At 40.9% G+C, this 17710-nt stretch overlaps 1 protein-coding gene across 1 annotated transcript in view; it reads right to left on the reverse strand.

Moving 5' to 3' along the window:
• Positions 1–4225: 4225 nt before the first annotated feature.
• TBC1D2B (TBC1 domain family member 2B) overlaps positions 4226–17710 on the reverse strand; it is a 104655-nt gene continuing 91170 nt past the window's right edge. The window contains exons 10-13 of the mRNA XM_082254326.1: positions 16206–16323; positions 11071–11256; positions 7838–7959; positions 4226–5197 (exon numbers count right to left, since the gene is read on the reverse strand). Of these exons, the coding sequence (XP_082110452.1) occupies positions 5002–5197; positions 7838–7959; positions 11071–11256; positions 16206–16323 (622 nt within the window). The 3' untranslated portion in view covers positions 4226–5001. The remainder of the gene's footprint in view (positions 5198–7837; positions 7960–11070; positions 11257–16205; positions 16324–17710) is intronic.

A 17710-nucleotide genomic window follows, 5' to 3' on the forward strand; every position in this document is an offset into this window, starting at 1 on the left:
GTCAGCACAGACTTGAGATTCGGACCTCGGCCCAATGAAAATTTTAGAGACCGGACCTCCTTGAATTTTAATTCATTACCCCTGTTATACACCATAAACCAACTTCTCATAGCCCAATACAAGATGAGAAACATGCAACAAGAATTCGGATTTTACAAAATTATCAGACATATCATATGGCTTTTTTTTTTTTTACACCACAAGACCATAGCAGCACTAGAAATAGTTATCTGTATGGCTCAATCGTGGTGTTAAATGTAGTTTGACATCAATTAAAAACTTACAGGTGCATCTCATAAAAATAGAACATCATCAAATCTTAATTTATTTCAGTAGTTAAATTAAAAGGTAAAATTTAAATATTTTCTATCGATGTGTTACACACAAGAGTTTCATAGTGATCTATTTTAAGCATTTTGTGAAAAATCTTGCATTTTATTTGAAAATCAAGGTCACAGAGTCTGGAGGATGAGTGGAGGGGCACAGAATCCAAGTTGCATGAGGTCCAGTGTGAAGTTTCCACAGTCAGTGATGATTTGGGGAACCATGTCATCTGCTGGTGTTGGTCCACTGGGTTTTATTAAGTCCAAAGTCAGCGCAGCCCTCTACAAGAACATTCTAGAGCACTTCATGCTTCCCTCTGCTGACCAACTTTATGGAGATGCTGATTTCATTTTCCAGCAAGACTTGGCACCTGCCCACACTGCCAATACCGGGTTTAATGATCATGGTATCACTGTGCTTGATTGGCCAGCAAACTCGCCTGACCTAAACCCCAGGAAGGCCGCTACCAAAGCAACCTAAACTTGCATAACATCTAAGCAGTGACACAGGCTGATCACCTCCATGCCACACCGCATTGATGCAGTAATTAATGCAAAAGGAGCCCCAACCAAGTATTGAGTGCATACTATACTGTATATGGACATCGTTTTCAGTAAGCCAACATTTCTGTATTAAAAATCTTTTCTTAATTGGTCTTACGTAATATTGTAATTTTCCGAGACACTGAATTTTGGATTTTCACTAGCTGTAAGCCATAATCATCAAAATTAAAAGAAAGAAATGCTTGAAATGTATCATTCTGTATGTAACACATCTATATAAAATATAGGAGTTTCACTTTTTGAATTGAACTACTGAAATAATAATTTTTGATGATATTCTAATTTTATGAGATGCACCTGTACATGACAGACCTCTGATAGACACTGCCATTCTCTGGCTCCTGTTCTGGGACAGTGAAGTAACTTCACCATGAACGATGGCACAGGTAAGCAGCCCATGAGTTAGAGGATGCCAGTTTTTGTCTTTGGCTTTGCATTAGTATCTTGCTTGTCAGACATTAACATCAGTTTTTCAGATGAAAAGTTTAAAACAATTTTAATATCATCTAGCATTAACTTAGAACTTGTTACCCTATAATTGGCAATATTAGCTGACTGTCAAAAAATGAGACTAACCCAAAAGATATTACTGAATATTGTAAGGTAGACTAGTAAAATGTACTCAAACCAGAAACAAACAACACACTCATGAGTGCACTGTTAGCCGAATGAGAAGAGCATGGGCATATAAAGTCTCTAAATTAAAAGTCCATTAAACCTATTGCCTGATGAAGAAGCATGCATGCTGCGAACGCAGGCACTGCCTACTCCACCCTCAACCCACAAAGTGACATCAGCGGCTCTGTCTGAGTAAACCCGTGTCCCAGGAAGCGTTGGCAACCACCAGCACAGCCGGAACCAGCAGCGACCTCATCCCTTACCGCAGCCCGTCCTCCCCAGGAGTGGATGAACCCAGTATATTATTATATGCACTGACGTCTTTGTGATCTTGTGAGTTTTAATCCTTGGAATAAAATATACCACCATTGCTGCACTTAGTAGGCACTGATTCTCTTTCTTTCCTGAAGTAAAATGTACTAGCGATGGAACTCAGACTAATGCCAAATTCAAAGTTAAACTTCAAGAGTTATATTTCTCCCCATACTTACATTGGGCAAACTTGGCTCAATAAAAGTATGCATTCCGGATATCCAGAGGGCCACTGGCGCTGCTGCAAATGTCTGTAGTAGCCCATGCTACATACAGCAAGAGCCGCAATCTAGGTTCTGTGAGAGCAGCTTCCCCCTCCACAATCCCCACCATGTCGAATCGGATAACGCCTTGTGTTCATTGAAAAAATTATAAGGCATTCTATGAATGGCAGAGTTGCCATGTGAGGGACCCCCTATGGTGAGTGGCGTGAGGAAGCCGCTTGCACAGAACCTGGAAGATTGCTGCACTCACTGTATGTAGTGCTGGCTACAAAAGTATTGCCAGCAGCCCTTGAGACATAAAATATGCATAATTACAGTAAGTCAGGGTTGTCCAATGTAAGTATGCAAAAAATAGGATTCCCGGAGTTTAGCTGTAATGTGATAAAATATAAGGGCAAATGTACAGACACGGTTGCTGCAAAATTCTGGTCCACATAGAACGAAAAGTCATAGTTCCAGAAATTAGACAATATCCTACAGGCCACAGACTGTATTTATTCCATACAATCTCAATCAAATGATATAAATAAAGTTGGAATTATAGATACTAGAGGCTCTTCTATGTTCCATGTTCTGAAACACCTGGAAAGGGTCACTGGAAACCATTCACCCAAAACAATCAGGTATACAGAAACATTTACTCCTTCCTCTGTGGAAATTAATATTCACAGATGAATAGCTATACATTTCTATACACAATAAAAATAATTGCCTTAACTACAACATTATTGCCTCCACATGGACAAATCAATTTAGTTGCACATGCATAATTGACCTTTGGGTGCAACTGTAATTATCAATGTGTTTGATATTTCATGTGCTTAAAGAACTGCCTGTGTTTACCCATAGCAATCAAATGGAATAAATACTGCGCTTCGTACAGCAAAAAATAAATGCTGAATTTGACTGCTGTAAAACGACAGAAAATTTCAGGCAATTTGAAACCCAGTCTTGAGCCGTGAAAATTTTCAGCAACTCCACCAACTATCATGCACATCTGTAATTTCCAAGTGTTTAAGGTAATGTATCTTAATCATTCAAAATCACATTTTAAATTAGGTCATGCTTATTTATTCATTCAAGGCAGGCTTAAAGTGTTTTTTTAACTTTCTTTAAACAATTGGAAACCCATTCAAAAGGATAGTGACCATTGGTGGGAAAGGTGTTTGGGTGAGAAAAAGACTAACAATGGGCTAAGTTTAGAATCCCACAAATTTCGAGTCTATTGCTCTGGACCAGCAGAGCACATAATCAGAAGTTTTGTTTAGGTCTGAATGAGATAGAACCCCTAAATATAACTTTCAGGCACTTTGTATTGAAAGTGGAACACTCATGTCCATCTGTGTTGCACTAGCTGAAGCAATTATTTTTGCTTAGGACAAGCGGATGTTCGTATTTCTCTGCATAAGGTTGCTGTACATCATATAGATGTGACAAATTCTATTGTCCCAAATTCCTTTTTTTAAAGTGGGTGGGAAAGCTTGCTTTCCCTGCTCCCCTCCCTAAGTACGCTTCACTATGCTAATATGCAGAGTGCCATGTTATTTTGCAAAAAAGTGGAAGTAGCTTAAAGTTTTCTTGTGGCTCACATACTTTTTGGCAGCTTGTACAGATGGAAAGAGGGGGAGTTGCAGCACCTATATGCCATCTTTCTATGAAACAGAAGTGGCTACCTAAAACTACACCTCCTAAGATGACTGTGGGAGGTGTGTAATACTGCAAACTCCGAGGTGATACTGAAATGGGGAACAAAAGGAAGTCTGGACACAATGGGGTTGATTTACTAAAACTGGAGAGTGCAAAATCTGGTGCCGAAGATCACGGCAGCCAATCAGCTTCTAACTTCAGCTTTGACCAAAGAAAAAAAAAGCCAATTGGTTTCTATTCAGAGCTGTGCCAGATTTTGCACTATTCAGTTTTAGTAAATCAACCCCATAGTGTGCCAAGATATTTCAGCATGGTCCAATGGGGCTTTTTAATACTGCCTAGGTAACAATGCTCTATGAATATTCAGGGGCCAGATTACAATGTTGTCACCCATTCACAGTAAGGGAAACCATAACTCTGGTACTGGTAGTTTTACAAGTCATTGCCTCTGGGATGTGGACATTATTCCTTTTTTTTTTTTTTTTATTTCACTCCGAATTACACTTAGGTAACATTTAATAACAAGATGAAGAGTGGTTAAATTACTTTGGTCCTAGGTTTATCCAGCATGTTACCCCCCGACTTGTTCTGGGTACAAGTAGACCAACATTTTTCTAATACTGCTTCAGTTAATATTGTTTACATATTCAAAGTATTACAGTGATACATTTAAGGTCAATGAAAGTATAAAAAATTAACAAAATATAACATAGAAAAAATACTTATATCTGTTATAGATACAAAAAAAGTATCAGAAACAGCAATGGCCTGGAATGATAGTGAAGAACAGAACTGCTGACAAGCGTATCCAAGTGCTTTGAGTCGTATTTTAAAAGAATGTCCAAGTAAAAGCAAGATATTAAGGATAAGTCTTGCTTTGCCTACTACAAATACTGCTTATGCAAAGTGCCATAATCATCAGCAATCTTCTTTAACTGATCTGACCAGAATAAACAAAAATATGATTAGTTGAGAGTATGATAAATAAGTCTTCCAAATTTTCCTTTCTAACTGCAGAAAGGTCAACCACCAGATGACATTTAGGCTTCGTAATAAACGTTGTCCATCTTGGACAAGAGTTCATGGAATTTTCTTGTAACAATGGTCCGACACATATAGCAATCAACCCTCTTTGCTTTATGGGTTCAAAAGTTGGCTTCAGGGAATGTGTTCAGATGATTTTGGCCACAGAAGATACCTGAAGGAAAGATTCCATTGCTTTGAAATACGCCCAGCGTTTTTTTTCAAAGGCTGTTCAGGACAATCTTAGAGTAGATACTTTATAAAAAGTCTTCTGTAGCATCTGCCACAGCTTAACTATCTTCATCATCATCACTGATGAGGTCTCTTCTCTCTGGGTTAGTCTCTCGCTCTCTTATGAAATCTGCACGTATGGCCTCGAGTTCAGACAGCTCCAGGCGCACTTTCTCCAAATGGTATGTGCGGCGGTTGCGGATCTGGCGTAATGGAAATGGATTCATGTCCACAAATGCAATGTTGCCAAGTTTTCTGCAATGCATAAGAAACATTCCAAAATCATAATGCAATTTTATTTTTGTCTAATGTATTCTGGTAACAATGTAACCACATTCCTCTACAGACTAGTAAACTACAATTGTCTGAAGAAAAACAGAACAAAAACAAAAAATGTCTTCATTACGAAAAAAAAAAATGTCTTGATTCTATGTACACAGAGAATTTACAGTGGGTACGGAAAGTATTCAGACCCCCTTAAATGTTTCACTCTTTGTTATATTGCAGCCATTTGCTAAAATCATTTAAGTTCATTCTTCTTCCTCATGAATGTACACATAGCACCCCATACTGACAGAAAAACACAGAATTGTTGACATTGTTGCAGATTTATTAAAAAAGAAAAACTGAAATATCACATGGTCCTAAGTATTCAGACCCTTTGCTCAGTATTTAGTAGAAGCCCCCTTTTGATCTAATACAGCCAGGAGTCTTTTTGGGAAACATGCAACAAGTCTTTCACACCTGGATTTGGGGATCCTCTGCCATTCCTCCTTGCAGATCCTCTCCAGTTCTGTCAGGTTGGATGGTAAACGTTGGTGGACAGCCATTTTTAGGTCTCTCCAGAGATGCTCAATTGGGTTTAAGTCAGGGCTCTGGCTGGGCCATTCAAGAACAGTCACAGAGTTGTTGTGAAGCCACTCCTTTGTTATTTTAGCTGTGTGCTTAGGGTCAATGTCTTGTTGGAAGGTAAACCTTCGGCCCAGTCTGAGGTCCAGAGCACTCTGGAGAAGGTTTTTGTCCAGGATATCCCTGTACTTGGCCGCATTCATCTTTCCCTCGATTGCAACCAGTCGTTCTGTCCCTGCAGCTGAAAAACACCCCCACAACATGATGCTGCCACCACCATGCTTCACTGTTGGGACTGTATTGGACAGGTGATGAGCAGTGCCTGGTTTTCTCCACACATACCGCTTAGAATTAAGGCCAAAAAGTTCTATTTTGGTCTCATCAGACCAGAGAATCTTATTTCTCACCATCTTGGAGTCCTTCAGGTATTTTTTTAGCAAACTCTATGCGGGCTTTCATGTGTCTTACACTGAGGAGAGGCTTCCGTCGGGCCACTCTGCCATAAAGCCCCGACTGGTGGAGGGCTGCAGTGATGGTTGACTTTCTACAACTTTCTCCCATCTCCTGACTGCATCTCTGGAGCTCAGCCACAGTGATCTTTGGGTTCTTCTTTACCTCTCTCACCAAGGCTCTTCTCCCCCGATAGCTCAGTTTGGCCGGACGGCCAGCTCTAGGAAGGGTTCTGGTCCTCCCAAACGTCTTCCATTTGAGGATTATGGAGGCCACTGTGCTCTTAGGAACCTTAAGTGCAGCAGAAATCTTTTTGTAACCTTGGCCAGATCTGTGCCTTGCCACAATTCTGTCTCTGAGCTCTTCAGGCAGTTCCTTTGACCTCATGATTCTCATTTGCTCTGACATGCATTGTGATCTGGAAGGTCTTATATAGACAGGTGTGTGGCTTTCCTAATCAAGTCCAATCAGTATAATCAAACACAGCTGGACTCAAATGAAGGTGTAGAACCATCTCAAGGATGATCAGAAGAAATGGAAAGCACCTGAGTTAAATATATGAGTGTCACAGCAAAGGGTCTGAATACTTAGGACCATGTGATATTTCAGTTTTTCTTTTTTAATAAATCTGCAACAATGTCAACAATTCTGTGTTTTTCTGTCAGTATGGGGTGCTATGTGTACATTCATGAGGAAGAAGAATGAACTTAAATGATTTTAGCAAATGGCTGCAATATAACAAAGAGTGAAAAATTGAAGGGGGTCTGAATACTTTCCGTACCCACTGTAACACAGCCAAGAGGTGAGTTGTGGTGAACAGAAATATTAATGTAGAACTACAAGCAAAACTTTTTTCTTTCATTTTGGATAGAGTAAAGGAGGGTTATAACCCCTATCAGATTTGTTTTTTTCGCCATTGCAGAGACTTCTTCACTTCCTGTCCCAATAGCCAAACAGGAAGTGAGAGGAAGTCCCTGCAAATTAAGGAAATTTCTTGGGGACCCCCAGGCTACCAGAACTAGTGTCCCTATTGGAAGATTTCCCCTATATTACGTTTCTGAGGACAACTTAAAACCTGGCGTTTTATTTTACATTCACCTTGATAATGGAAAAAAGGACAAATAGAGGGGGTGAATCTCCTTAACGTGGGCACAGACAGCAATAAAAACAGACAAGCATTCAAATCCCTCTACACAATATCCAAAACAAAAAAAAAAAGTTTTGCCCTTAGTTATACTTTAAGTAGCATAATGTTTTCTGAAATTGCAGAATGCTATGACATCAGAAGACTCGCATATAATATAGATGAGAAAATAATAAGCCATAGAGATAATGCACAAATGTAGAGGTTCTGATCCACTTGTGCTGCCACTAAAAATATGAAGGGAAGAAAATAAGCTTACCTTTACAAAAAGGGACTTTTGTGCATTTTATCCATATTTATCTTTCTTATACATTTCTATATGGGTTATTTACTATAGATATAATCTACAATCTATGTAAAACGAGTAATGGCTTCAAATTTTTTAAAGGTTCTTCTATTTTTCATGAGCTAACAATCTGGATTCATATTCTTTCTAGCAGCAGGAAACATACCTTGCATCAAGAATGGTCCGGCTAAAATATCTAAGATACTTAAATATCGAAGTGGAGTCTTGGATTTTTAAAATTTCCTCCTCTTTGTATTTAAAAAGCCCCAGGGCAAAGCGAAATATCACCTAAAATATAGACAAGAAATGGAATAGGTTATCAGAAAAGGACTTCACAGGAGTGAATATGATATCTAAAAAATATTTGATGCAAAACCAGCATTAAGACTCCATTCACACTATTACGACTTGTCAGGCGACTTGGTCAGCCTGACAAGTCGCGGTCCATTGTGTTGTACAGGAACCGTTCTAATAGGAGCGACACAAGTCGCTCCGACTAAGAAAAAGGTTCCTATACTACTTCGGGGCGACCTGGAGCGACTTGCATAGACATTCATTTTATGAAGTACGTGCAAGTCACGCTGCACGCGACTTCACAGGTCGCCCCCGAAGTCGTGCCGCTGCAGTGTGAATGCGGTGTTAAAAGCAACTCCATCTATAACATTTTCCCTCATTGTGGGTAAAATGAGACAGAATATCTTTTATGTCACCAGTGAGATCTCCATATACTTCTACAGAAAATCCACTAGAATGCACTATGGTTGTCAAAGAGAGGCAATGACCCAATGAATGATTAAATGCAGTCACTCTGCACATCAAATAGAGTTTTTATTATGTATCTCTTTCTACTCGCTATTCTAACCAAACTATATATAAAAAAAATATCTATAGCTTAACACTGTATTTATATGTGGGTGTTTGTGTGGGTGTATACCGTATATACTCGAGTATAAGCTGAGTTTTTCAGCATGTTTTTTCATGCTGAAAATGCCCCCCTCGGCTTATACTCGAGTCACAGTCTTTTTAAAAATGGCGCCGCCTGGCTCCGACGTGTTACTGTGCATGTGCCGCATGCCCGGGAATAACGTGTACCGGCTTTCCCGAGCATCGGCGGCGCATTTGCGGTGACGTATTGGCGCCGGGCGGCACGATTTTTAAATCGAAGGCGCCTCACCGACAGGTAAGTGAGACTCCTCCGCAGCCTCTGCATTTCCTCATGCAGTGCTGCGGGTATAATACAGGACATTCTCCTGTACCATGCCCACAGCACTGCATCTCCTGCGCCATGCCTGTACATACTGTGCCATGCCTATACCTACTGTGCCATGCCTATACCTACTGTGCCATGCCTATACCTACTGTGCCATGCCTATACCATCACCTGTGCTATGCCTATACCATCACCTGTGCCATGCCTATACCATCTCCTGTACCATGACCTGTGCCATGCCTGTACCATGACCTGTGCCATGCCTATACCATTACCTGTGCCATGCCTATACCATCATCTGTGCCATGCCTGTGCCATGCCTGTACCATCACCTGTGCCATGCCCTTACCATGACCTGTGCAATGCCTATACCATGACCTGCGCCATCTCCTGTACCATGCCCGCAGCTCCTGTTTTGTGCCTCGTGGTGGTCCAGTTGGGTCCAGTAGCTGCTGAATTTCCCACCCTAGGCTTATACTCGAGTCAATAAGTTTTCCCACTTTTTTGTGGTAAAATTAGGGGCCTCGGCTTATATTCGGGTCGACTTATCGAGTATATATATATATATATATATATATATATATATATATATATATATATATAGTAAACCCCCGCTCCATCGCAGTTCAGTTTTTGCGGTCCCGGTATATTACGTTTTTTTTTTTTTTTTGTAATGTTATTTTACTATATAAATCATTAAAAATGACATATTTTTGTGTTTTCCATAGCTCTTGATATGTCCCTCAGTATCTTATGTGTTTAAATGAGTTTCTATTGTTTTAAAAGTGTGTTTAAAGACCTTAAAATGCTTTTACACGTACAGTGACAGTAAAAAAAACATGCCTACAATGCATTTTAATAGGGTTTTTCTATTTTGCGGATTTTCACTTTTCGCGGCTGGGTCCGGAACGTAACCCCCGCAATGGAGGGTTTACTGTGTGTATATATATATATATATATATATATATATATATATTTATTATATATATATATTTTTTTTTTCACTGGCCACTTTATTAGGTACAACTTGCAAGTACCAGCTTGGACCCCTCTTTGCCTTCAGAACTGCCTTAATTCTTCATGGCATAGATTTTTTACCAAGGTGTTGGAAACATTCCACAAAGATTTTGGTGCAAATTGACTTGATAGCATCATGCCGTTTCTGTGATTTGTCAGCTGCACATTTATGATGCGAATCTCCCATTCCACCACATCCCAAAGGCGCTCCATTGGATTGAGAGATGGTGATTGTGGAGGCCACTGGAGTACAGTGAACGCATTGTCATGTTCAAGAAACCAGGCTGAGATGATTTGGGCTGTGTGACATGGTGCATTATCCTGCTGGAAGGAGCCATCAGAAGATGGATACACTGTAGTCATAAAGGGATGGACATGGTCAGCAACAATACTCAGGCAGACCTTAGCATTTAAATGATGCTCCATTGGTACTAAGGGGCCCATAGTGTGCCAAGAAAATATCCCCCACATCATTACACCACTCTGAACCATTGGATACAAGGAAGGATGGATCCATGCTTTCATGTTTTTTTACTCCATATTCTGACTCTACCACCTGAATGTCACAGCTAAAATCGACTCATCAGACCAGGCAAAATTCATGTCACCTGGTGTGGTCTTCCACTGCTGTAGCCTGTCACCTGGTGTGGTCTTCCACTGCTTTAGCCTATCTGCTTTAAGGTTTGATATATTGTGCATTCAGAAATGTATTCTGCAAACCTTGGTTGTAATGAGTGGGTATTTGACTTACTATTGTCTTTCTATCATCTCAAACCAGTCTGCCCATTTTCCTCTGACATCAACAAAGCAATTTTGTCCACACAAATGCCACTTGCTGAATAATTTCTCTTTTTTGGACCAGTTTCTGTAAACCCGAGAGATGGGTGTGTGTGAAAATCCAAGTAAATCAGCAGTTTTTGAAATACTCAGACCAGCCCGTCTGCCACCAACAACCATGTCACATGTTCAAAGTCACTTAAATCCCCTTCCTTCCCCATTCTGATGCTCGGTTTAAACTTTAGCAAGTTGTCTTCACAATGTCTAGATGTATTGAGTTGCTGCCATGTGATTGGCTGATTAGCTATTTGTGTTACCAATCAACTGAACAGGTGTACCTAATAAAGTGGCTGGTGAGTGTATATCTATTATAACAAAGACTTTTGTTTTCTTACCTTTGACCCTTCATACAGGAAAGAGTCCCAAATTCTGAAGAAGATGTCACTGACCACACTATCCACAAACACCACCAGGAACCAGTTAAAGGTAATCAGAGTGTAATCAACACTGTACTGCTCAAAATGAGCGCAGAGACGGGGCAGCTTTTCACTCATGAGATCCTTGAAAACCCTCTGATCCACCTGCAGATAAAAAAAAGAGATTTAAAAAAAAAAAAAAAAAAGTCTTAGGCCCCTTTTTCACCTTTCTGCTCTGTCAGCGGACTCTGTTCTGCTCAGCGGGGGATCGATCCACCGATCCCCGCTGAGCAGGCGGATGACAGCTAAGTCTCTGCTCTGTGTGCAGAGACGGAGGTGTCAGATCCCTGCTGTTCTCTATGCGGGAATCAGGTGAGAACGGACCACCTGTCCGTTCTCCTCCGATCCCATCCGCCAGACGGATGGATGGAAAACAGGGTTTCCATCCGTCCGGATTTGACTGGATGTCAGCGGACATGTCTCCACTGACATCCGCTGCCCCATAGAGATGCATGGGGCATCTGTTCAGATCCGCCTGAAAAACTGACAGGCAGATCTGAATGGTACGCGTGTGTGAAAGGGGCCTTACTTTTGAATAGGCATAAGGCCACATTCACACCTGCGAATGGGCCAGACACCGATTACATGCAAGAACCCCAGCAGGGCGGTCCAGGGCCAATCACAATTAGCTGCGGGAGCCAGCAGCTTCCCATTATTTTCATCGTTTGAAGCTGCCACTGGGGTTTGCCCATGTAATCAGTGTTGGGCCTATTCCTAGGTGTGAATGTGGCCTGAATGAAAGCTGAAAGAATGTAAATATTTAGTGCCTATTCATAACTGCAGGACCACTAAAATGTCTTGAGTGTGAGGAGGAAGCAGACCTAAACAAGGACCACATTGTCAACTCTGTGTCATCTAGCCCAATACAGTCTTTACAGTCAGGTCCATAAATATTGGGACATCAACACAATTCTAATCTTTTTGGCTTTATACACTACCACAATGGATTTGAAATGAAACAAACAAGATGTGCTTTAACTGCAGACTTTCAGCTTTTATTTGAGGGTTTTTACATCCAAATCAGGTGAACGGTGTAGGAATTACAATAATTTGTATATGTGCCTCCCACTTTTTAAGGGACCAAAAGTAATGGGACAGATTAACAATCATAAATCAAACTTTCACTTTTTAATACTTGGTTGCAAATCCTTTGCAGTCAATTAAAGCCTGAAGTCTGGAAAGCATAGACATCACCAGACGCTGGGTTTCATCCCTGGTGATGCTCTGCCAGGCCTCTACTGCAACTGTCTTCAGTTCCTGCTTGTTCTTGGGGCATTTTCCCTTCAGTTTTGTCTTCAGCAAGTGAAATGCATGCTCAATCGGATTCAGGTCAGGTGATTGACTTGGCCATTGCATAACATTCCACTTCTATCCCTTAAAAAACTCTTTGGTTGCTTTAGCAGTATGCTTCGGGTCATTGCCCATCTGCACTGTGAAGCGCTGTCCAATGAGTTCTGAAGCATTTAGCTGAATAGGAGAAGATAAAATTGCCCGAAACACTTCAGAATTCATACTGCTGCTTTTGTCAGCAGTCACATCATCAATAAATACAAGAGAACCAGTTCCATTGGCAGCCAAACATGCCCACGCCATGACACTACCACCACCATGCTTCACTGATGAGGTGGTATGCTTTGGATCATGAGCAGTTCCTTTCCTTCTCCATACTCTTCTCTTCCCATCATTCTGACACAAGTTGATTTTGGTCTCATCTGTCCATAGGATGTGGTTCCAGAACTGTGAAGGCTTTTTTAGATGTTGTTTGGCAAACTCTAATCTGGCCTTCCTGTTTTTGAGGCTCACCAATGGTTTATATCTTGTGGTGAACCCTCTGTATTCACTCTGGTGAAGTCTTCTCTTGATTGTTAACTTTGACACACATACAGCTACCTCCTGGAAAGGGTTCTTGATTTGGCCAACTGTTGTGAAGGGTGTTTTCTTCACCAGGGAAAGAATTCTTTGGTCATCCACCGGAGTTGTTTTCCGTGGTCTTCCGGGTCTTTTGGTGTTGCTGAGCTCTTTGATGGATTGCTTCACTGATAGTGACAACCCTTTCGATCTCATATTGAGAGTTGACAGCAACAGATTTCAAATGCAAATAGCACACTTGAAATTAACTCTGGATCTTTTATCTGCTCCTTGTAAATGGGATAATGAGGGAATAATTCACACCTGGCCATGGAATAGCTGAGCAGCCAATCGTCCCATTACTTTTGGTCCCTTAAAAAGTGGGAGGCACATATACAAACTGTTGTAATTCCTACACCTTTCACCTGATTTGGATGTAAATACCCTCAGATTAAAACTGAAAGTCTGCAGTTAGAGCACATCTTGTTTGTTTCATTTAAAATCCATTGTGGTGGTGTATAGAGCCAAAAAGATTAGAATTGAGTCAGTGTCCCAATATTTATGGACCTGACTGTATATACGTAGGGCCATGGAACACACCATATGTTTCATAAGAGTGTTTATGTGCTTATATGAGACATTAGTATCCAGACAGCTTGCTAGTCCTAGTTATTCATATACACTTCATACCAGTATTGTATGCCCAGCCAAGCCTTTTTCTTTTAGTTTTGGATAGAGTGAAGAATTAGAGCCCCTGTTGGGGTTTTACTGCTGTTAGGGGCTCAGAAAGACGGTTTTCATTTAGGGCCTACTTTAAAGGATTAGTTCACCTTTGTACAAAAAAAAAAAAAAAAAAGATAATAAAGCAGGGGTAGGGAACCTGTGGCTCTTTTGATGGCTGCATCTGGCTCGCAGACAAATAGGGTGTCCTGTTAGGAGTATATCATTAATAGCCCCGAGTCGAGTCCATGCCTGCGCGCTGTGGCCACACTGGTTGCTAGTATGCCACTTGGCGTTTAGCAACCAGTGATGTCACATGACGTCAGCGCCGTCAAGTGACAGCGGGAGAGCGAGGGCAATGGTCAAATTCCTCCTCCGCTCGTAAATTTACTCCACCCACCACCGGCCACCTCCCTCTTCTCCAGGCGGCAGCGCAGGCTCAGCGTAGAGCCGAGGGAGGTCCTGAAGCGACAGGTCAGTCAGACTCGTCAATGTAAATATTTTGCATTCTGTGCTTCCCCTGTCTCAAGTAATTGCAAATACTCTTTCAGAAAGAGTATTTGCAATTACTAAGTTGAGACAGGGAAGCACAGAAAGCAAAAAATTATAGTCTAGCCTGCACCTTCTTTTTTATCTTTTATTCACAGTTTACAGAGGCTCCCAATACCCTCACTGAAGAAGTGCTGCAGGCCTGCAGCTGTATATACAGTGGAATTTTTTAATAACATTTCCCCAGACATTGACATTTTAGGACATAAGGGCTACACATCCACTTTCTGTTTGCGCTAAGGTTATTTCTCCTTTCCATTGTCGTGCCCTGCAAATCGCACTAGTGTGAACAGAAGTCAACTTAAATATTTCAGCTCCTTTAACCACTTCAGCCCTGGAAGGTTTTACCCCCTTAATGACCAGGCCATTTTTTGCGATTCGTCACTGCGTTACTTATGTTCCCGACCCCTGAAATATAGTGTATGGCTCTCACGGAATTACATTTGAAAATATGTGGTGTTCGTGGCTCTCTCAGCCAAAAAGGTTCCTGACCCCTGCTGTAAAGCATTACACCAGCGATCAGGAGATCGCTCATGCCATTGTAAGATTCTGGTACCTCTGGTACCCTTAATAATTTATTTCCTTCCAAATATGCGTCCCACCTTTCTTACTAGGTGGTACGCATACACCTTTAAGACAGATGATGTCATCGCTGAGCGCCGCAGAGCGGCTATTTCAACCGCCAGCGTTCTCACTCACATCGTTCGTTCAACCTGCCATCAGTGAAACAGCATACCAGATGTTACTCGCTCCTGTATCTCGCTACCTGAACTTGTTTCATATCTGATCCTGTATCTCGCTACCCGATCACTCTCGGCATGCTGTTTCCACCCTTCACTCAACCTGCCTTGTGTATCCACATGCTTTCAAGCCTGTCTTGCTGTCGGAACCTCCAGCTAATTACTTCTACCTGGAGCAGACCAGAACCTCTCTACTGATCCCTGTATCTCGCTACCAGATCTTTCCCTCTCTACTGGACCCCTCTACTACTAACATTTACTAGTGATAAGTACCCCACAGGGGAATCCTCCATAACCTTACTTACACTATCTACCATCTGCACTGTTACATAGATTGCTAGCTCTTGAGTCTACTACCATCTATCATCTGCACTGTTACATAGATTGCTTGCTCTTAAGTCTACTACCATCTATCATCTGCACTGCTACATAGATTGCTAGCTCTTGAGTCTACTACCATCTATCCTTGCACTGGGTTAGTCTATCCTGTAATTGTCATCTGCTGTCCTTACCACCTGTTACCATACTCGATTACTAACCTATCTGCACTCTACCTAATACCATCTAGTACTCTCCTGAACAAACCTATCAAGTGCTTACCATCTCTATCACTGTTCACACCTGTCCCTTCAGCACATCACCTTCATACTGTCATTTACATTCTACCACTCCAGGAACATCTTATTGAGTGTGTATATATCTGTATGTTGAAGCTGACAGGCCCACAGTGATGAGTCTGGAGAGTTGGATCTGGTTATTCAACACATCTCTACATGACTACTGAGTGGAGATTTTGCAGCTGCATATCCAGCCTACTACAAAAACGCAGGAGCGTTACAGCCATGCAGGTCCCCTCCACACTGTCAGTGTATCTGAAACCAGGTGGAACATGTAACATGTTTCCAAAGGTCAACTTATCCTTTAACGGACTTTGTATTTGTGTTGATAGCGTTAGTTTGACATGCTTTTGAGATCATTCATAATTCATTAATAGGTGCGTTTGACCTGCTTTAAATGGGTTTTGCATTCCAGAAGCATGGAAATGGAAATGCAAAACCTTGGCGTGTACAGCGATGTTGCATTGGAATAAATTCAGGGCAGAATTCATCATTGCTCATATGTACTTTCTGCTAATTACAATAGCTTTTTCCTTTTAGAGTTGAATAATAAACAGGTTAGTAGAACAGAAACGCATACCTGGGATCCCAGAAGTGTTTTGGTGTAATAATCTCGTGGCATGAACACCTCTACAATTGTAACCAGGCACCAAAAAGCATCTTCCTGGTCAAGATAAAGGAGTGCTATGGCGGCCAACCTAGAACAAAGGGCATATGGTGTTATATACACAAGACCCAGTAACCTGATAAACTGACAACAGTAACAAATTGGAATTCTACAAAAATTAAAATATTGTTCTTAATTGAAAGTTTACTCATGAAAAATTTAATTACCATTCTTTTATTTTAAAAAAAAACGAAAAATAAATCATGTCATAAGAAAAAACACAGGGATTGCTGCTGCTGAACGCATTCCGAAAATTCTATTTGCTGTTCTGCCTCTGGCTTCAATACTTTCACAGAAAAAATCTAGAGTGGTTATGCAGAAAGTCAAGTCAGAGGAAAATTAAAACTTCTGATCTGCAAACTGGTTCTGGGCCGGTGACTCAGAAGGGAACAAGACCAAGGGGTTATTATGAGGACCAGAAAACTAGCATTTTGAAGAGTAGGTCAGCAATGGTGGCCTTACCTTTTCTCCTTGCTTAACTGTGGGATTCTGTTATTTGTTACTCTAATGTACACTCCAGAGCAGGGAGGCAGCATATGTTATAGGTATGAGACCAGGCAGCTGACAAGGTAGCAACTTTTGGATCTCACAGGTATCTCATCTGTGACTTTAAGCTTCAACTAAAGTAATGAAAGCCAAATAAGGGCGCATTCAATCATTCAGAAGCAAGCCTGAACTATAAATTAAATAAATACATTTGTAATATGTTATCTTTAAGCAATCATGTAAAGAAGTCAAGAATAGTGAAATAATAGCAATGAGAAGAACTCTGATCCTGCCAGAGAAGGGGGGGGGGGTGCAGTTTGGAGATGCGGGCAGGCTTGGCACCAGGTTACATCTTAAATATCTGTGTGACATGTAACATGGTATGAAAGGTAGAGTTAGCCTTAAAAATATATACCTGCCTAATATATATTATATTTTTTATGGTCCTGACCATAGTAAATAAAATATGTACAAAACCACTACATATTCCTCAAGTATTAAGAAATGGCTAAGCTTGTAATGTCAATGGAATGCAGCCACTTTGAAGGACCTGCACACACTTGCATACTCGCAGAGCAGTTCATTTAGCAAACTGACAGTAATGACTGACTAGAAGCAGTACTTTAAAGGATCGGCCTCAAACAGAAAATTAAACAATGATATAAATAAAGCAATTTTACCCAAAGCAACAAAATTCTTTCCTTTTTTAGATAAATGTTGGAATAGGGTGGAATTCTGTTGTCATGGGCAGGGATACAAACACAACATGGGCTTGAAAGCCACAAGTTATTTTGTACACTTGACAACTTCGGTCTTCCATTCATATATAACGCAATTTTTAAGCCTAGTACACACTGACAGTTCTTTTTCGTTTAACCCAGAAGGCTGAATTAAAAATAAAACAGACGGATCAGCTGTACTAACAATCCACC

Source organism: Pelophylax lessonae (assembly GCF_965119305.1).
Source record: "Pelophylax lessonae genome assembly, chromosome: 4".
Classification (NCBI taxonomy): domain Eukaryota; kingdom Metazoa; phylum Chordata; class Amphibia; order Anura; family Ranidae; genus Pelophylax; species Pelophylax lessonae.